The 23,053-nt window shown below is 34.7% G+C and overlaps 1 protein-coding gene across 3 annotated transcripts in view; it reads left to right on the top strand.

Moving 5' to 3' along the window:
• ltk (leukocyte receptor tyrosine kinase) overlaps positions 1 to 23,053 on the top strand; it is a 227,415-nt gene that overhangs the window by 60,266 nt on the left and 144,096 nt on the right. For all 3 annotated transcript variants that reach the window (XM_073927390.1, XM_005158786.6, NM_001006660.1), the window contains 3 exon segments: positions 16,915 to 17,007; positions 19,716 to 19,865; positions 21,758 to 21,983. In XM_073927390.1, the coding sequence (XP_073783491.1) occupies positions 21,820 to 21,983 (164 nt within the window). In that variant the 5' untranslated portion in view covers positions 16,915 to 17,007; positions 19,716 to 19,865; positions 21,758 to 21,819.

The raw sequence follows: 23,053 nt of genomic DNA, 5'->3' as shown, positions 1-23,053 counted from the left end.
ATACTGCATATCAGATCATGCTCCTATGTCTGGCATTTCATTGTAATTTATTTTATTTTGTTGATGTATGTAAATACTGTATACATTTTGTGTGTTGTTTGATTTGTGAAGCACTTTGGTCAACAATGCTTTTGAATATGCTTAAACAACAACAACAAAAATATTTTGTTGAGTTTATTGTGAAAAGCCATTATATAATATCGTCATTGTTATTTTGTGAGAGTGTACCGTCTTGTGCATTACATGTTCAGTCAAAGTCAAGGTCAACTTTATTTAAGTAGCACCTTAAAAAAACATGAATGTTGACCAAAGTGCTTCACAAACAGGACAACAATGATAAACAGAAAGACAGGACAATATATATTACAATAAAATTTAAAAACTAAAAATACATTTTAAAAATCTGTATTATCAACGAGTCCAATATATATATATATATATATATATATATATATATATATATATATATATATATATATATATATATATATATATATATATATATATAATTTTTAAAAAAAAAATTTTTTAACTATAGACCAATTACCATGTTTGTAAAAATTCAGGATGTGCGCACTGCGAGATTGCAGGAAAAAAAGGGAGCGCTTGCATTTACAGCGAGGGAATGACATCCAATGCAGTACAGAGTTTGTTGTTGTCTTAGAAATAAGTCACATTGATTACATATTTTATATATTATTTACATAATGCTTTCAGTGCATTATAACAGCTTGTCACCCAGTGATAAGCACAGTTATTCAGCAAAATTAACATTAAAGTGAGCGGCGTTCGACTGACAGGTCCATTTGGCCAAGCATCTAGCCTCAAATATACAATCTCATTGAAACTCCAAGAGTTTTTACAGGAGAGACGTTAAAGGCCTACAAGTCTTTGGATGACAACAATTTTGTTCTGTATGGTCAGGTGCAAGTTATAATGTTCCATGATCATTAGATTCAAACGTTGTAATGCTAAAAACAGAGCTTCTGCCTAGCCAAAAACAAGGAAAAAAGACGGAGCTATACAAGGCCTGGGTAATCATCAACAAGCAAAACAACTGCATTCTGACAGCGAACACCTGTACCACAGGGTATGTGAACTTACATTTTTACATTTCTTTCTAAGCATTCAGTGTCTTCAGTTTAACCATATTTAACTGTTTTTGCTGAAATCATTGCTGCAATTAAAAATTAGTAATGCATATGATTCAGCATCTGAACTCACCTAATATGAAATGACAACAGCAGAGTCGAGCATTTTTAATTGGGTCGTTGTCACTCATTTCAGCTCCCTTTTAGCCAAAGACGTCTGCGGTTGGCATTAAAAGCAATGTGGTGTACGGTAAAAGTTACGTTTTCTATTTTTGGCATCCTATCGCAGTACACGACATGTTTGCTATTGCAACTGGTGTCTTTTTGCATCCGGGAAGTCGTGTAACGTCATGTGTGATGTAGGTTGGTAATTTCTTTATAGGCCAGAGAGAAGAGGTCTAAAGTTATCTGCTAGTATTTGAAAACCAAGCAAAGAAGAAAACAACTTGAGCATATTTGTGCAGATGCGTGGTGTGACATCACCATCTACTGGCTTTGCAATTTTAATAAAATGTTTGCAGTCATTTTTATGGATTCATATGAACATTAAATAGTTTTAGCAGTGCTGATGTTTTTATGTCAATCTTTTTAAAACTACAAAGCTAAATAAAAAATTTTTATCTTGCATTTTTTCATCTCGCAGTTGTGCAAGTTGTGTAAAAATATCTTAAAATTAATCTAAGTATGAGAAAAAAACAGCCCTTCTAAAACTTTTTTTAGTATTATGCTGTGAAAACTATTCCACCTACATTGCAAATTAAAAATGTAGCGTATTGCCATGTTTGTTTTTGGCAATGCAAGGCAAGTTTATTTATATAGCACGTTTCATACACAATTGTAATTCAAAGTGCTTTACATAAACAAGAATAAAAGACACTACAAAATAAAAATAATTAAAACTGATAAAAAAAACAGATTAAAATGTGTTAAAACAGGTTATAAAAGAATGAAAAAGAAAGGAAAGACACAGTAGTGTGATCTGTTGGACGTAGCACAGTGCTCATTCAGTAAAGGCACAGCTGAACAGATGTGTTTTCAGTCTTGATTTGTGCCTAATGTTGGAGCACATCTGATCATTTCTGGAAGCTGATTCCAGCAGCGAGGGGCATAATAGCTGAAGGTGGATGAGCCTGCTTTGACTAAACTCTTAGAATTTCAAATTTTTTTTACCCTAATGATCTAAGGGATCTGTTAGGTTTGTAATCAGCCAGCATGTCTGTACTGTATTAAGGTCTGAGCTGATAAAGGGATTTATAGACAAGTAGTAATTCTTAAAGACTATATTAAATATAACTGGGAGCCAGTGTAAAGACCTGAGCACAAGTGTAATGTGCTCTGACTTTCTGCTTCTGGTCAGAATCCTGGCAGCGGCGTTCTGGATGAGCTGCAACTGTCTGACTGTCTTTTGGCGAAGGCCAGTGAGGGGTCTGTTACAGTAATCCACCCTGCTGCTGATAAAAGCATAAACAAGTCTTCACTAAAACCAGGCATGTAATTCTTGCATTGTTTTTTAGTTGAGATGATAGTATGTTGTTTTACTTACTGCTTTGACATGACTATTTAACCTCAGATCTGACTCCAGAATCACACTAAGATTCTTTATTTTTATTTTATTTTATTTTTAAGTTCCTTATTTTTTGTTGTTTGACCCTTAGAGCCAAGGTTTTAGAGTTTTTCTAAAGGCAAGTTCAATTATCTGCCATTTATTGACTAAACAGTCTCTTAGTCCTGCATGTTTATTTTATGACGTCTTGTACACTTTTATTGCTTCCACATTGTACATCTTTGCTGCATTTATAGCATCATCCATGTTTTGATGTTGGTCTGTCTGATGCAATATTTCTATGTGTGATTTGATTGGACAGGAACCACAAGACCGATTATTCTACTTCACTGTAATCACTGAATGAAAGAAAAAAAAAACATATTAGTGACTGCAAGATGAAGACAAAAAGTACTCATAAAATAATAATAAAAAAATTCTTTAAACTACAAATAATAAAGTACAATTTCTGTGAAAAGGTACTTAATTACAGTAATTTTAGTTTTTGAAATTCATTACTTTACACCACTTTTACAACCAACACAACAATGGCAAACTACAGTACTGCACTGAGGGGGTCCGTTGTGTCTTAAAAAGTATTTAAATGTCTTGACTTCACTGCCTTAATTTGTTGTAAGTCTTAAATCATTTTAAATAAGTTTTAATTTAGCTCAGTTGGGCCCACATCCATCCAATCAACAACAATAAATCTCAATAAACCTTTTTTTTTTTTATAGATTTTTTGAAGGTTTGCAAGTTTTTGTATTGCAAAGATATACAATTTACAACAACTGTTAGACTTTTTTTCTACAGCAAATTCCCCAAGTTCCATAATCAGGGAAATAAAAATACTCTGCGTAGAGTAAGTCTAAAATTTCATTCTTATGGTCTTAAAAGGGTCTTAAAAGTCTTAAATTTGAAACCCTATGTACTGTTTTTGTATAATCATGCCAATGTTGTTATCAGTGGTGGAAAGAGTTCTGAAAAATCATACTCAAGTAAAAGTACCATTACTTGCCCAAAATTGTAGTGCAAGCAGAGTAAACGTATACGTTTAAATATAAATATATATAAATATTACTCAAAGTCGGAGTAAAAATTTGCAATTTTAAAAGTACTCAGAGGAAAGTGAGTGATGAATGTTATGATGTGAATGGCTCATGCGTGAGTGATGAATGTTATGATGTGAATGGCTCATGCGTTTACATGCAATTTGTGCATGATTGTGTAAATGTATAACATTCTGTAGATGCTTTAGTAATTGTATAAGGGCATCTGGTGGCTTCAGTCCTCACACAGTAAACATCCATCTTCTCATCAGTGACATGCAGTCTATAAAGTCTCTCGATCATTGCATGTAAAGATTTATCTTCTTGCATTTTACCTCATTGCATTTATGAAGCGCCAATGAAAACATGAAAAAAATGTAGTGACTGCAAAGTAGTGGAGTAAAAGGACAGATACTGCACTAAAAATATACTCAAGGGAAAGTAAAAGTACACATTTTAAAAACTAGTTAGTAAACTACAATTCCTGATAAAAAATATTCAATTACAGTAATTTGAGTATGTGTAATTTGTTACTTTACACCACTTGTTGGTAAATTTACAAAAATGCACATGAAAACGTTTCCATATTTAGTACTTGCGTGTAAATACTTTTTTTGTCTTTACTATAACGATGAAACTTTGTAATATAATGCAGTTTTTTAACAGTAGCTGAAATAAACAGTTATTTCTTTCAAAAAATACATGCTTGACAAAACGTCTGTCTTTTATCCAGTGATCAAACATTTTTCTTGCTATCACGATAATACCACAAACTCTATAAACAAATGATTGATGCAGTCCGAGTAAAGGCTTGAAACACTTTACTTTGATGAACCTTCCTTCATATATCGTAAGCAGTTATTTCTGCAGCGATCTGGCAACAGGACAAAAGTCTGAATGAAAACAGACTCTCTCCAAAGCGAAGGGACAAAACTGCTCTCATGTGTACACAGTCCTCCCATATTTTATTTATTTATTATTTTTTTAATCTTCTAATTGATTTTAGTCCAAGCAAAGCTGGATCCCTTGATAGACGAAGTAGGCCTGGACTGAATTATTTTGAAAAACAAAACCAATTCGCCAGCATCGGTGTCAGATTTACTCAATAAATCATGTTCTTTCTGCTTGTCTTTAGGTTCATATACAGAAAATGTGTCTTTTTGGCATTTCTAATTGAAAGTCTGTTTCTTTCATGTCTTGAATTCATTGAGCATTTGGTCCTCAGAGTTCATTCATGCAGTACAGTACATGTCTTTTCAATGCTCACAATGACCTCTTGTGCAGCTATACTATATTTGCTGAGAAAGACATGTTCATATTTCCATTTTCTAATGCATCTGGGAAGTACAGTAACTACAAATTATTAAATACATTTGATTTATTATAAAACTATAGAGGCACAAAGTGAATGTGAAAGTATTGGTAGCATGTTTTTTTTTTAAATATATATTTTTAAACACTTAATTTTGATAATTTTAGCTTTGCTGCAACCAATTACAAGAAAAATTAAATTATGTGAGTTTATGTTTCGGAAATTGCAAAAGCCTGATTTACATTCCTATGAATGAGAGCTTGCCTTGCATATTTTCTCTTTTTGTTGCAGATGTACACCCTTTTAACAAGTGAATTTACTGGAAAGTGGCAGCACGGTTGCCTCACAGCAAGAAGGTCGCTGGTTCGAGCCCCGGCTGGGCCACTTGGCATTTCTGTGTGGAAGTTTGCATGTTCTCTATGTGTATGTGTGGGCTTCCTCCGGGTGCTTCGGTTTCCCCAACAGTCCAAAGACATGCACTCTAGGTCAATTTAGGGCTGGGCGGTATATCGAGTTCTGGGGATATATCGATATGATTCTCCAACTCGATGCAAGATTATCCAATATCTTTCATATCTATATGTTTTGAGGCCACATGTGCGCATTCTATGTAAAACAGACCACTCCAAGGTAGCACGGGAGCTCCACTTGCTGGCGCTTATGAATGATTCACTACCTGAGTCATACAAAAGATTTGTTTAAAACTAACGAACTGTTCAAGAACGACCCATCACTGACGCAACATGGAGGAGCATGCAGTGCTGGTGTTGTATTGAAATCTGACTCCCCAGACAAATCTGACTCCCCCTCTCGTGCACGCATGCACACAGTGCCTGCAGATTGCACAGCGGTTGTCAGAAACTTTTTATCAATCATTTCTTTCGCAATTGACAGCAAGAATGAACATAGAGGCCGGGTCAAATTGACAAGTGGACTTGAATGTGTTCAAAAGAATTAAAAACGCCAAAATGGGAATTTATATCGCATTTTGAAAGTGAAACCACCTCATATTCACTGGTTATAAGTTCAGTATTTATTACACGATAGTCTCTACTTTACATTTATATTATAACACATTTAGCTCTGCGTTCTGGTCTGTTATTGCATATTGACTTTAATTCTAATTATATTCTAACCATTGTATTTATTTACATTTATTTAGTTTAGCCCCTTAACTGGCAGATGTGATTTGATTTTTGTGTGTGCCAAGAGTACAAACAGTTGGTAGTTTAAACGACTGTTAATACTTAAAAAAGTTAAATAAAAAAAAAAAAACATGCAATTGTTTACCAAACATTTCTTTTTCTATAAGTATATATCTCGCTGTTAGCTACTCTTTCAACAAATAACAATATAAGAATGATAATTATAATAGGTGATAATAACAGGGAGGGAAACCCTTGTGTTTGAATTATATTTTACTCAAAATCTGTTTAATAAAGTTTTAATCAAGGCTTTGACTCTCAAGTAACCATTTATAGGAAAATACCGGATATATATATCGTATACCGTCATTCCTCCTAAAAATACCCGGATATGACTTTTTGCCCATCTCGCCCAGCCCTAGGTCAATTGAATAATCTAAATTGGCCGTACTGTATAAGTGTGAATGAGTGTGCCTGGATGTTTCCCAGTACTGGGTTGCAGTTGGAAAGGCTGTGTAAAACATATGCTGGAACAGTTGACAGTTCATTCCACTGTGGTGACCACTGAAATAAAGACTAAGGCGAAGGAAAATGAATGAATAAAAGAATGAATTTACTGGAAAGTACTTTTTTTTTATATAAAAGTGTCTCTTAATTTGTTAATAAGCTAAAGAAACACAACTTCTTTATATACGAAAAGTGACAAAAGTCATTTTATTCCTAAAAATTAAAATTTTATTTCAGGATGTGTGCGTGCCATTGAGGATATTTATGATGATACAGAGGATGTTTATTTTAAAAGGTTCTTCTTTTAAACTATATTATCATCAAAGAATCTGAAAAATAAGTATCACAGTTTCCACAACATACCAGTCAGCACAAATACATTTTTAACTTCTATAATAACATAACACAGTAAAAAAACGCATAAAACATATTACAGGACCATTATCCATGTTTTCTATGCCAATATTGGATGTCAATTTGAGGTTGTTTTGACATCAAGGTAGATTCCATGCATTGAAGGGATATAAATTCAGTGTAAATTCGTAAGTTGTAATTGAAGCTTTCGGATAAATTCAACTTTTCTTGTAATTATTTTTGTGACATCATTTTAGTTGTCAAATGAACATCTATGTGTGGATGTAAAATGGATATCAAGGTCTTGACATCAAATCGATTGGCTTTTTTTATGTCAATGTCTATTTGATGTCATTTTGAGTGATGATGCATGAGTATATATATCAGTTATAAGTTATCTAAGCTTTTTACAAGCAAACAACTTTTATCTTTTTTTTGTAATTAATTTAAAACAAAGTTATTTTTTTTAATGTGTCAGGGTCTCTGAATGGCACCAAATACTTTGTTATATTACAACCACTGAAAATGTGCTTGCTCAGGGTCTACTCTGACCTCAGCTTGAGTGAATGAATGAGCACATTTGTTCATCTTAATAACTCAAATATTCTCAAGATTGCAGCTAGGTTGAGCAATTACCAGCTGAAACAGACAATTGTTGCAATTATAGCGGTAGCATTCATTCCTTTTCTTTTGCCTTGGGCTCAAACAAATATGGCTGTAATTGAGCACTGGCTTCAAAAAAACGTCACACATGCAGACACAGAAATTGCCCACTTGACATTCGCTTGCATTTCTGAATTTACTACATTATTTAGTTATGTTTTTGCTGAACACAAAAGAAAATATTTTGAAGAATGTTGAACATAAATATTATGGAAGCCAATGATTATCAGTTTTTTATATTTTCAATACATTTCAATACATAATTACAATATGTTCTGTGTTGCGGCACAGTGTAGTGTCTCACTTTCTAAATGTTTCCATCCACCTATTTTTATGCGAATTTTGGACATGCGCATAAAAAATTGATTGATGGAAATGACAAGATGTGCATAAAGTTTAAAAAATGCGCATAAAAAACTGAGTACTTAAACTTTTTATTTGATAAGAAAAGATGTGCATAAACTGCGATGGAAACACTGTTATCCAACAAATTCCTGTATGCGCATAAAAAAAGAGATCATGATGATAAAAATGTGTGTGAATGGACAAACCAGCAGGCTAAGCACATTGTAAAACATCTGAAATGTTGTTTTGGTCATTCTAAAATGGCTTAACCGTTTCAGTATTAGTGTTATTTTATTATTAATTACCTCTGGAACTGTCAAGAGCATCTTTCTCACAGCAAGAAGGTCGCTGGTTCGAGTTCCAGGTGGGCCAGTTGGCATTTATGTGTGGCTCCAGTTACCCCGCAGTCCATAAGCATATGGTTTAAATGAATTGGGTAAGCAAAATTGGCCGTAGTTTATGAGTGTGTGTGTGAATGTGAGAGCTTATGGGTGTTTCCCTGTACAGGGTTGTGGCTTGAAGGGCATCTGCTGCGTAAAACATGCTAGACTAGTTGGCGGTTCATTCCACTGTGGTGACTTTTGATAAATAAGGTACTAAGTTAAAGAGAAATGAATAGATGAAGGAATGAATGCTCTTTGTTCAACAGAAGAACGAAGCTGAAACAAGTTTGTTTAAAGCAAGTAAATGATGACAGAATTCTGATTTTGGATGAACTATCCCTTTAATCTAACTGCCAGAAATATAATATAGATCTGATGCATTTCCTGACCCTTTTAAACCCACATCGAATGTCTCAGCTCTCACACAGATTGAGACATCAGTGGTGAGGATTGCCTGTGTGCCTCTCAGCTGAAGTGGAGAGTATTAGGAGTCGACATTATCCTCTATAGAAAGAGAGGGATGAGGCTCCGGCTCTCTCTCAGCAGATGAGTCAGCTGGGCTCACTGCGCTGCACTGTGGATCATGTTGGGTAGGGGTGACAGGTCTCTGCTGAGAGTGTGTGCTTAACCAAACCCAGCTGTCAGATGTTTCTCTTTTGCCCTAAACTGGGTGGAACAGGTAGGCCAGATGCCATGCTTTACCACTTGGACTCAAATCAGAGGATTGTCACACATGCAAATCAAACAGAGAGTGCTCTCTTGGCAGAGCGAAATAAGTGCTAATGAGTTGCTCCCGCTGAAGGACAGAGCTGAAAGTGGGTTAACTTGGGGTTACAGTAAGGCAGTGTGTCCACCAAAGCAGCTTTTCTTGAGGCTGTTATTTTCCAATAGGTTCCAACGGGAACTCTGCATAATTTTAGGATGAAATTAAGATGTTGAGACGCTCAAAAGTGATTTTCCACAATGTCTCCTTATTTGCCTTTACCATTGATATTTTTTAGTACCTGCTCGGTTACTGTTACCAAAATGTGACATACAGTATACACACCGCTGATCACCGTTTGGTCTGAGAGAATCGTCACTTGCAGTGTCATTAGATTTGCGAACAGTTTTTATACTACCACAAGAAAAAGACACCTGAAATGGCAGCATTATGGTCAGTAGATAAGGTTGAGACATTTCTGGTAGCAAAAAGCAGATACAGTTAGAGCTGGATGGGACAACCTGAAATATATCCAAATGCTGGATAAGTTGGCGGTTCATTCAGCACTGGTGACTCCGGATTAATAAAGGGACTAAGCTGAAAAGAAATTGAATGAATGACTAGAGTAAAAAAGTAAGGCTTCAGTGACTATTTAATTTTTTTTGGTGGTCAATATTGAAATTCCACACTGAGAAGCTCTTGCAACCTTCTTTTGACATGTTTCATGCATCTTTTTAACTAGCAAAACCCTAGCATATTGGCAAAATTGTTTTGACAAAACTGCACAAAAGGGATTTTTTGCATCAAATAGTTATTGCATAGTTATAAAAAAAATTCTCAGACCATTTACCTACTTGCGTATTTATGTAAGCATAATATCATCTATGCTTCAAGTTACAAAAAGTGAAGTGTTTCTAATGCAGCGTCTATGGAACAGGACAGTAAATTCAACGTTATTCTATCCTGTGATTGTATCCAAAACACAGTTTTTTCCTTATTCTGGAAGTCTTTATAACACCATCGTGTAGTTTTTGTCACGGTGAGGGGAAAAGGAGCGAGGACTCAGCAATAATGGGTTTTTATTAATAATAAAATAAAAACAAAAAGGCAAAACAAACAACCCCGAGGGGGAAAACTCTAATAAAACAAATAAACGAACAAACAAACTTGACTGGACTGGCAGGACAAGGCAGGGCTAAACACAACAGGACAGGGAACTATCGACGACGAACTTTCACAGAACAGAAAACATGAGGGAATTATAAAGCAAAAGTAAATTGACAGAAACAGGTGAACATGAAAAACTAATAATGAGTTAACAAGGAGGGTGGGACTAGACAATAGACGGGAGAGCGCATGACACAGAGAGACAACACAAGCCATGCGCTCACATAAAACAGGACAAGAACATGCAGCCAATGAGAGAACTCATTAACCGCATGTTCATGACAAGACAAGCAAAACACTGAAGCACACGACAAAAGCACGTGACCACAATGTAAACACGTAGCCACGTGCTTCGACAACAGACGCAAGACACGAGCACACGATGACTGAAAACACTCACCGTGCACTCACACACGCAGCGTGCATGCTTCATCCCAGCGCCGACCAAAACCAAAACCAACAAGACTGAGAAGCTGGGAATGAAACACCACGCTGCAGACAGACACACGCGTTGGAGGGACGCAGAGCCTGCGCGGCCGCATCAAGCGGGAGACACACGGAGACACACACAACGACAGACACAAGTGCTCGACCCAAGAAAACTTGAGCCGAGCACAGCAGGACAGAATTAGACATGACTAGTGTCCGGATTCTGCCACCAAAACAAGAATTTACATGACCAGAGTGGCAGAACCCTGACAGTTTTTCTTGTATTATTTCAGCAAATAAGATTGTAAAAAAATATTTGTTATATTCTCCTATTCACTGCGCTCCAAGTTTTCCCAACTATGACGATTTCCGCACCTGAGACACCTGGAAATGTAAAAAGGGTCTATAGCATCAAGAACAACAAAATAAACAACTGGAGATTGGAGGATGGCGTGATCAAATCTGTGTTTTTGTGGGTTTTAATTCTCCCAAATGGTGCACCTGTAACTAATATCTTTCTTACTTCCTGCAAACATTCTGAAAAACTGTTACGTCTGCCAATAGTTCTAGGAACTATGGAAGGTTCTTTGAATGAAAAAACCTCTAAAAGTGTTTACTGCACCCAGTCATCTGTTGCTGCAATGCAGTCTTAACTTTAGATTGAACTACATAATATTTGCCCTAATGATTGACATGTTGCCACTTTGCTGAAAATCTGCAGATTTGAGATAACAGATTTTACAGAAAATTACAATTAGATCTGCTCAGAATTATTTATTTTTACTTGTTTATTAATTTTTATTTTTTGCAATGCAATTTGGTTTGGTCAGCTTTTGAAACACTTTTGTTAAGTTCGTTGTTCAGGATGTCTTGAAATGTTTAGCATAATAATGTGTAATCCCTATTTTTTATTCCTGATTCTTTTTGTAAAGTTATTTATTTTGTTTAGGTGGAAAACTTTTTTGCAGAGCACTTGTAAACACTTTGAAATATAAGACATTGGTTTTACAATATATTTAAGCTTACAGGTCCTCAATTTTACAATGTGTACAAAGTTGTTTATTACATTGCAGAATTGTTACAAACTAATTTCACCATTTACATTATTCAACTGCTTTGTTGGGCAATTGCTCTGCATTTTAAATAGAGATAAATAATAAGTAAGGGCTATTAAGGTTTTATTTTGGGAACTTGAATAAATATCATGTTCAAAAAATTAGACATGCAGACAGCTATCGAAAAAGGTAAAGAATAAACATTTCTATTATTGACCAGAGTAAATCTACACTTCATTTGAGCCTGTACTTAATTATAATTTGTACATATGGTTAATATTGACATTTACTGGAAATAGAATGCGCACAGTATTTGTAGTTAAAACCTATGAGGCTTGAAATTCTGCTAACTTGCCCATTTTTTAATGATCCGTTTAAGCAGCTGCAGTCTGTTTGTGTATTTAGCTGTAAATCACATGACTTCATCACATGACAGATTCCCCATTGGCAATACGGTTGTGATTTGTGAGCGTTGACCTTTTGACCATTTGAGTCTGTACACACACCCACACACATGCAAACTCTGTCGCCTTTTGTTGCTAAAATTGGACTTGTTGACTGTTTTAAGTATCTTCCCACTTTCTAGTTTATTTCTATACTTCAAACATTTGTATGAAAAGGAAGCCATTGTGTCACTCGTCTCATTGGTTATAACGTCATGTCTTTAATTTGTCATGCCAGTTTTTTGTACATTGTTTTGCTCTTGTGCAGAGTGTGTAGCATAACCATTGATTTGACAAGGAATTTATTTTTGAACGAATCACTTGCCATTTCATCGAATTTATAAATGTCCACATCCTCCAAAAGCATGTTGACCGTGTTTTCGTTTTTCAGGGTCTGCTAACAAAGTGTCAGTCATACACTGTAAAAATTGCAAGCAGAATTGACTGATTATTATTTAGAAAATCTTTTGTTAAGTTGACTCTCTTTGTTTGTCATGTTTCTTTCTTTTTTTTTCATTTACCCAAACTTGACTCAATTTTATGAAGATTATAACATTGTAATATAACATGTATGATTTGTTTTTATTAGCTCAGTCAACATTAGCCATTCTGAATGGTTGGTGGATTTAAAAATAACTCTTCATTTAACTTTTAACCTTCACTGATATTATTTAATATGTATTTCCAAGTCCAATCATGAATATTAATTCAGATATGTTTTATTTGGTGTTTTACAGTGTACAAATGCCAATATACTCAAAATATTAACTTATATTTCAAGAATTGAGGATTTTAAAAGGTTTTGATTAATGTCTATACTATTTTGCCATCTTAAATGTCTCAGAATGATTGCACAGCATCCTTTCTTTGCAAAATTCAACTGATAATTTTTGTCCAAACATTAGGCTTTCCGATTAGCATCTACATCTCACTTCATGACTTCATTATCTTTCCTTCAGAAGCTTTTCTTTTGAACTCAGTACAGTTGACACCATTGAAATCAAGGGAATATGTTAACTGAAGGAGATTGATCTGGTCTAGGTTTCTGAAATGACTGGGATAGTGCAAATCAGCAATTGTGGAAGGCCTTAAGATTCAGTAATAATTGGCAAAGCATATTCATTACTGAGCTGATTTTGGCGCACCATAGTGAGCCACTGCTGTGTTAATAAGCTTTCATCAAATGTTTTTGTGTTTTAATAATGGAACGGATTGAGTTTGTTTTTTTCTTTTCTTTCTTTGCTATGGTAACCTCTCTAGATCTTAAAGTAAAATAAATGGCTGGTGGAGAATTTCTCTGTTTCCTATGTTTCCTGTGCCATCATCTGCAAGATGAAACATTGACATTTTGTTGTTTTTCTTTTAGTATTCTGTTCAAATTTATTAAAATGTGGCATGCTTCAGTCAAACTCAATCTAGTTCTCGTCAAAAATGTTTTTGAGAGAATTTGAGAAGCAAACTAGATCACCAAAGTAGACAGTTTCAACAAGTACTTATGCAAAAACAAGGAGTTGGATACAGTTGTGGCCAAAGAAAAACCCTACAACTTTAATTAAACCATCAAAATATGAAGAACATGCTATTTTGGAAAGAGGAAAGCACTAAACCTGATTAAGGTATTTATATAATGTAATTTGATTTTCATTTACTGTTTATATACAGTACAAAATTGTAGGTGAAGGTCCTGATGAATGAATGTTAACTGAAAAAAAAAAAAACAAATCTTTACTGTTAGATAGTTCAACAGTGTTCAGCTGTTCTGAGTCCGCTAAATCTGATCTGTGTGTAATGTTACATAATGCAGCATTAATGGTGAGGAACGACTGTAGGCAGAAAGGAAAAACATACAAATCTGTGTGCTACAGTACACACAAACAATACCAGACTCTGAGTGGTTCACAAACAATCCCAACAAAATCATTGTGATTTATTAACTTGAACTTGCTTCATATCGAATGCAATCTTCTGACATGCGCTGCAGAGATAGACAGTTCTCACTGTTTCAAACTGAGCATGCAGAACAGCCTAATCTTTGTTTTAAAAGACAGTCTGATTATTTATATGACAGCGGGGAGGGCATATAAATCTTTGTGTTGCACTTGCTATATTTACCAAGGGGTAAGAAATCCCCATCCTATAAACGAATAAGGCATCTTTGTTTGAAATTCTGGAGGAACAATGCAGTATTTGATAGACAGTGGAAGGAGAAGAAATGAAATTACAGAAATATTTAACTCTTATATTGATCAGTAAGCTTGTTTTGTTCACTACATGTACCTTAATTGTGCCATTTGCTCATGTAATGTACAAACATTTATTTAATATATGAATAAAAATCAGCCAAGGCTCATTGAAAATGCAGTACGTGCATAAGCCCTCTAAATTTGCTTTCTACATTTCTTTACATACGTTTTGTTATATGATTTAGATGCATGTCGTTCTTGTATATGTAAACTAAAAGGTGGGGGTTGACATACAAATAACCTAAACCAGCAAACACTGACCTAAACCCAACCAATAGTGTTTTCTAAAGCAAACGGCCTCATAGCTTTCTTAAGATTTGACCTTTTTTTCTCTTTTGTGGAACTGTGCTTAACCAGACCTGAGCACACTGCTTCATATGTATAGCATAACTCTGTGAGGTAAGTTTTCTTATGAAGATAGATAGAGTAGGTGAGGCAAATATCCTATTACAAATCATAGATAGACACTGTTAAGTTGTTTTTCAGCATTTATTTGGTGTTGTGTAATGAGCTGCACAAAAATGATCCTACTTTATTGCTAATATGTCTCTGTAAATAAAATTAGTGTGAAAAGTAGCTAAATTGTTGGTGTCATATTTCCCCGTAGTGTTCATATTACCTTGTATCTGCAGTCAAGTGTAAGATAATGATTTATAGGGAGTGTGTTGCAGCATTTCATCATGTTTTTTTTGTGTTTGTTCGCAGAACTTTTAAGTTTCAGTTTCCAATCCAAATCAAGTGTTTACATGTTCTGCTGATCGGATTAGAAAAGATTCAAATCACCCTTTACAGTCTGAATGAGACTTCTATTTGATTTTGCCAGTTCATTCCCATTAAAGTGTTTACATATTTGCTTTTTTTTTTTTTTGTTTTGTTTATGCTAGCTCAAATAAAGCTATTTTGGCTATTTTTAAAAGCAGTTAGTATCAAACCATGAATGTGGAGAGAAACAGAAAATAGTAAGAAGTTTATGGGTCTGTGGTCCATGGTCTAGTTGATACTTATTCTAAAAAGGCCATGAATTTGAAGGGGACCTATTATCTAAAAAGCTTTTACAAGGAGTTTAAACACTGTTTGTGGCAACAGTGTGTGAATTTAGCCTCTAATGGTAAAAATGAATTGATTATATTTTTATAATCACACTTCATAAAGACAGCCTGCAGAAACACTTTGAATGATATTCTCATTTTGTACATGTACATGTCATCAGAGTGGGAAAGCCCTGCCCATTAGTGACGATCTCTTCCTCATTAGCATAAACAGCCCTGAGTGAGTAGCAGCCACTATGGCACTATGTGATACATAAGCATTTATAGCTCCACCATCTTTTATTCGCTTTCAAATTTAAAGCAACAGCGACCAAAATGTAAAATCTGGATTACAGCCTAAAAGGGGCCGTTTTTAAGAGTTTTGAAGCAATATTTGTTGAGTATTTTTGAGCTAAATCTTCACATGCACACTCTAGGAACATCAAAAGACATATATATAACATATATATATATATATATATATATATATATATATATATATATATATATATATATATATATATATATATATATATATATATATATATATATATATATTGTATTATTATTAATTCACCATTTCAACAATGATGTCTTTGTTTATTAAAGCAGTTTCCTAAGTGAGGGTCTCTTGGTGATTTCTGGAAGACAAATAAAATTTATTAAACTATGAGAATTACCATATTTCATTAATAACCCACGGAAGATAGAAATCATAGTTTTTAATAGTTTTAAATAGTTTTTAGTAAAAAAAAACATGCAGATGAAAAGCCATTAGCCTTTAATTTTTTTTTCATAGAATTGGTGTGTTACATTAGATTAACAGCACAGCAATAGCATCAGCTGCAGCAGGTTATTTTATTGCACCAGGTTAAACTTTCTGAAGCCTTTATGACAATCAAATGCATTAAAAATAAATACAGGCCACAACTGAACATCGAGGATGATCTATGAGTGGCGGTCCCTAAAATTTAACCAAGAATAGACTGAAAACATTGTGTCCACCCGTCTCTTTAGTTGAGGTAATATTACATTAAACAAATATATAAATGACTATAAAACTGATATGGTTGTTAGACTGTTGCATTTTTTTGTGCTGTCAACATGCTCATGTTTATATCGGCCTATTGATGTGTGTACAACGTTTGTATATTTACAACCAACTCTGAGGAATTTGGAGGAATTTGTAATTTTATGGGTTGTGGGCTGAAAAGTTTGGGAACCCCTGTATTAAAGCAGCGTTTGTATTAAATCTATATCAAATCAAGAACTGATTATCAAATTAAGAACATGGGTAAGGACATCTTCAGTACTCTTTTCTATAACTTATTTGAAGCTGCTGCCCCAAATCCAACTGGTCTTATTATCTTATAATCCATTTAAAAAACATCACAAGAGAACAAGCACGTTCTGTGATGCTGTGATTGACATTTCTTCCTCTTGTCTTTCTCTAGTTGTGAGGAGCAGTTGTGCTCTGTTGGAAAAAGCTGCAGAAGACCCAGTGCATCCAAATCCTCTTCAATCCAGTCCAGCAGAAGACAGCGATGGTAAAGCACTGATTATTCATTTGTTTCTCATTCCTTCTCCAGTGGTTTTCTTCCTGTTGTTTCTCTCTATTTTTCCTAAATGGAGTTTGTCATTGGAGTCACCACAGTGAACTGAGAAGAATCATTGATTTGGTTAAGATTTCCACCCAGGGCACTTCCCGTCGAGACTTTTCACTCGAATGTCAGAGGGGCTTTGTGGTTTCCCTCTTTGCGGTCATTCTTCATCAATAGTCTTGCACCATTCCAAAGCTAACTTGTCTGTATCTTTCCACTGGAATGCCTGATGACAAACAGAAAGCCCTCAAGATATTCTCGCTCTTGTCCAAACTGACATACCCTTGTCTTGACTGTTTAATTTGATTATATTTTTCCGTTTTTGGATGGACTTCAGAGCAACAGAGAGTTTAAAAAAATACAGTTTAATTGCGTCTTTCTTGAGGCTGTTCCAGTGTGAACCCAATTGTCCTCCCAAATCCCAAAAACAAGAAAGCAATTTTTTTCTTAGGCTTTTTAATTACTAGCAGATCATTCGAAAGATAATGTTTTCTGGATAAAAACAAGGATGCATGAAATTGATCAAAGAGAGAGAAACACTTTTATATTTTTTGTTTGTAGAAAATGTTGCTGTTTTAAATTTTCTTATATTAAACAATACTGGGAGAAATAAATGATGTCATGCTTGATGATGATATTAAAATCAGCAGCAACAACATTACTGGTTATGACTTCTGAAAAATACAAGTAAAATAGACAATTGTCGATGGATGTAACATGTCAAATATTAATGTTTTTTTTTGTATTGATACACAAAGTACAGTATAAATAGATATTACAGTTTTTCTCAGTGGCTTTTGTGCATTTCTCGCAACACTATTTACATTTGCTCAACAGTTAATGCATTTCTCATAGCACTTTCTCATTCCTTCCAACAAATCGCAAATGATTTTGGACATGCATCAATTGCTTTCATACAACTCTCTGCTGTTTTATATCATTTACTTATGTCATGTCAGTCTAATGAACTAAACTTGTGAATGCTGAATAGTCATTCCATATAAAACTAAGAATCGGTCAAGCAAATTTAATAAAAATCTTTAAATCTTTTTGTTTTTCTTGAAAATGTCTTCTAAATTGAGTTTCATGAATGATTTAAAGACTTGTGTTTGTTGTAGGTTCAGTTCCAATATGTACTGCAATATTGTGTACAGTTGTGCACAGTTCTACCCAAAGGAAGTTTATGTTTGTTGTAAATAAGGGTGTGTTTATTCTTTTGCACAAATTGTGAATAAATTAGAATTGCAAAGGACAAATGCCGTAAAAATGTGAAACGTACCTCACTAAATGCAGCAGTTTTCAAATGGCTGTGCAAATAGTATACAGTGTTGTATTGAGCATTTTCAGGAAGTTTCATCACAATCTGACTTTATTGCATCGGAAAAAAATTACAGAGTAAACTGTCATAATGGAAAGATAACAAAGCTATTTGACTATCTTGTTCATAAACAATGGTGTCAGGACTTTTCATCTTAATGATTCAATCTAATTCAATTCAGCTTTATTTGTATAGCGCTTTTACAATGTAGATTTTGTCAAAGCAGCTTCACATAAATGGTCATAGTAACTGGATCAGGGTAGTTCAGTTTTTAGTGTTTAAGTTCATTTCAGTTATGATACTGACACTTTCATTGGCAACAATACTTGCTTTTGAGGAATGAGCTATCCATTTTGAGCAAGTGACACGCTTTTACAGGTTATCTACTAGGTTTTGCAGTTTGTACTAATTGTTTTAAGAAATGCATTAACTGTTGTTCAAATGTAAATAATGTTGTGAGAAATGCAACAAAGCGACTGAGAAAAACTGTAATATTTTGTATTTAAATTTGTCTTTTATTTTAAAATAGATAGATAGATAGATAGATAGATAGATAGATAGATAGATAGATAGATAGATAGATAGATAGATAGATAGATAGATAGATAGATAGATAGATAGATAGATAGATAGATAGATAGATAGATAGATAGATAGATAGATAGATAGATAGAAAGACAGACAGACAGACAGACAAACGGACGGACGGACGGACGGACGGACGGATGGATGGGTGAATGGATAGATAGCTCAGTGGTTAGCACTGTCACATCACAGCAAGAATGTCGCTGTTTCGAGTCCTGGCTGGGTCAGTTGGTATTTCTGTGTGGAGTTTGCATGTTCTCCCTTTGTTGCTATCGGTGCTCTGGGTTCCTCCATAGTCCAAAGACATGCTATATAGTTAAATTGAATAAACTAAATTGGCTGTAGTGTAAGTGTTTGAATGTAAGAGGGTGTTTTCCAGTACTGGGTTGCGGCTGAAAGGCCATCTGCTGCATAAAACATATGCTGGATAAATAAAGGGACTAAGCCTAAGTAAAATGAATGAATAATATCTTTTATCTATATTTATTTATATAGGAGAATACCAAATCTCTAGACATTTGACTTTTGTCTTTCCATAGTGTCTGATTCAGTGTTTATTTTTTTTTCCATAAGGCCAGACCTGTCTGTGTTGCTGACATATATGCTATTTTAACTTTGCAGTTCCACATATCCATACATATTAATCTTTTCTTTGTTTATTATTGCCATTTTTGGTCATCGTATGCTACTGCAGTGTGAGTAGTGTCGTCCCTTTAACCCTCTGATATGTTGCAACTTCATCTTTCCTCAGTTTCGTTCTGTGATTTCGAGTCTCCGTGTTCTTGGACATTATCCAGTCACAGCACTGGAGGAGACTGGTTTATCACTTCAGCACAGCAGCACAGATCTAACAGACGCGACACCCAGCCTATCAGAGATTACTCCACTGGAAAATCTGAAGGTAGCTTCTCTTCACTCTTATATTTTGAAGCTCAAATCAGATCTAACAATAACTAGTGTACATTCAGGTTCTTCTCTGACCATTAGATGTTTAAAAAATTTGCTGAACGCATTTACTATAAACTCCATGAGCACATAAATTCAGTTGTGAAGTTTAGTCATGACAAGTGTGAAACTACTAACAAAAAGAAAATACACAAATGTAAATTTCACATAGACAAAGCAGGTATTTGTACAACAAAATACAAGTTGTATAAAACTGATTATAATTAAATGTTCCTTGAATATTTAAAAGATAGAGCACTTACGGACATGTATTTTAATGTTTAACTCTTGGCCGCACACTGAGAGAAACCGAAAGTAACCGGAGTATATAATACAGTAGGTGGAGGTCAAAACCATAAGTGTTTATGCGACTGCACAACAATTATAGTAATTCAAAAATATGTTTTGTTGGGCCGAATCTCGTGATTTTTTTTTAAAGTCAGTTGTGGGATGGATGGAGGATGAGGGTTGGCCGCAAATGGCAGTTTGAGACCCCTGTATTAAAAGTATCCAACAACTACATGCTAAATAAAACTTCACTTCTAGATTAAACAATTACTTACAGACGTTTAATCTCAATGGGCCGTGAAATGTAAGATGGGCTTAGATAGTAGAGGCCTTTGTGAACACTAACCTACTGTAATTTGGCTTTCTTCCTCTTAAAACAGGAACACTAAAAAAAATGATTCATTGTATTAACAATTTTCTTCAAGGTAAGTAATTGCATTGCATGTGATTTTTCAATTTGCAACAATTTCAAAAAATCTTTTTTCACATTGTCATTATTGGGTATTGTGTGTAGAATTTTGAGGAAATAAATGAATTTAATCCATTTTGGAATAAGACTGTAAAATAAAAAAGTGAAAAGTCAAGCGCTATGAATACTTTCTGGATGCACTGCAGCGCACAGCTTTTTCAATTAAAAAGTTGCTCAATACGTAACACAAACAAGTTAAATTTAGTTATGATCAACTTATTTTTGTTTCAATTCAGCCCAGTTTGCAATCACTTACCTTAAATCCTTGTCAATCCAATGAATCATTTTTTCAGTGAAGCCAGGATAAACTAGAGGTGAAATTCAAATTCATAGCCCAAAATGAATATCAAAATAAAGGTCATGATGAGATGAAATCTAAAGTCCAATACACTGACAGTTTCTTTTTTTTCTGCTGAACACACAAAAAAAGATATTTAAAGAAATGTACAAAGCTATTGACTTCCATAGTATTTTTGGCATACTATGGTTGTCAATGGCTACTGGTGTTCAACAGAAGAAAGAAATTCATAAAGTTTGGAACAACTTTAAGGTGAAAAAATGATGAATAAATTAAGAGGTCAGATGCAAAAACCATATGGATAATGCCTCCTATGTCTATGTTCAGTAGTTAAGTGGAAAAGAAGCTATTCATTATCATAAAAGTGAAATTACTGAACACAGACACAAGAGTCTAGGACAGTGGTCACCAAACTTCTTCCTGGAGGGCCGGTGTCCTGCAGATTTTAGCTCCAACCCTAATCAAACACACCTGAACAAGCTAATCAAGGTCTTACTAGGTATACTTGAAACATCCAGGCAGGTGTGTTGAGGTAAGTTGGAGCTAAATCCTGCAGGGACACTGGCCCTCCAGGACCAGGATTGGTGACCCCTGGTCTAAGAAAACTGTATGTTTTAGAAGAATATTTTAAATGTCATTTAGCTGTCTCTGCCATCTGAACTCTTCAAAAGTTCATTTGTAGGTGATCTTTCCCTTTACGTATCTTAAAAAAATATATTGTGCACAGAGCTTTTTTGTTCAATTAGTTCAGTTTAATCATTGAAAGTAGTAAGACTATCCTGTGTTTCACCAGGACATTTTCTGCTGCTGAAGCCCAGCTCCAGTCATCTGTCTGCAGGCAGATGTAGTTTCCACATGACCAGTCCTGTAGTTCTCAGCAGTGGGCCATTTTGTCATCTCCAACTCGCTCGCTTTCAACCAGAGCCACACGCTGGAAACATATCAGCCTTCGTGAAGCACACCGACTCTATCGACATCAAACCCATTGACCTTACAATCAAAGAACAAGAAAGCGACAGGTGAGATTGAGGTTCTTCAGCTCTACATGTGTTGACTCAAGCCTCCATCTATTAGCAGATTTCTCACAATTATTGCATTTTAAAAGCAAACTGTGAAATATGAAAACATTTTAAAGAACTGTTTTGCTAATTTAATACATTTTAAAAATACTCTTACCAGCCACTTTAGAAGGTCCACCTTACTAGTACCAGGTTGGACCCACTTTTGCCTCCAGAACTGCCCCAGCCTCAGTTTCCTGTTCTTAGCTGACAGGAGTGGCACTCAGTGTGGTCTTCTGCACACCTCGCTTGTAACGAGTGGTTATTTGAGTTACAGTTGCCTTTCTATCAGCTCAAACCAGTCTTGCCATTCTCCTCTGACCTCTGGCATCAGCAAGACATTTGCACCCACACAACTGCTGTTCCCTGAATATTTTTCTCTTTTTTGACCATTCTCTGTAAACCCTAGAGATGGTTGTGCGTGAAAATCCAAGTAAATCAGAAGTTTCTGAAATACTCAGACCAGCCCATCTGGCACCAACAGCCATGCCACCTTTAAAGTCACATAAATCATCTTTCTTTCCCATTCGATGCTCTGTTTAAACTGCAGCGGATTGTCTTAACCATGTCTACATGCCTAAATGCATTGAGTTGCCGCCATGTGATTGGCTAATAAGAAATATAAGAAATACCTAATAAAGTGGCCGGTGAGTATATATAATGTTGTTCATAACAAGGATGAACTGTATTTTATTTATTTTTATCTATTCTTAGATCAATATTGTAAACAATCAAACTCATGTGATAAACAAGTTTTAGGTTAAAAGTAATCTAAAATTAATTTAGTCAGATTACAATTCTTATGTACTATTTTTATGCAATATGTGTTAAGAATGGGCTACAAATTAGTAATCTACCCAGCAAAGGGTTTATATGCGTATATATATATATATATATATATATATATATATATATATATATATATATATATATATATATATATATATATAGTTTTTTTGTGTACATTTTAAGACGCATACCACACACACACATTGTTGAAATCACACTCACACACATACACAAAGTACAGT

Source organism: Danio rerio, chromosome 17 (assembly GCF_049306965.1).
Source record: "Danio rerio strain Tuebingen ecotype United States chromosome 17, GRCz12tu, whole genome shotgun sequence".
Taxonomy (NCBI): domain Eukaryota; kingdom Metazoa; phylum Chordata; class Actinopteri; order Cypriniformes; family Danionidae; genus Danio; species Danio rerio.
This window is presented reverse-complemented; position numbering and strand designations above follow the sequence as displayed.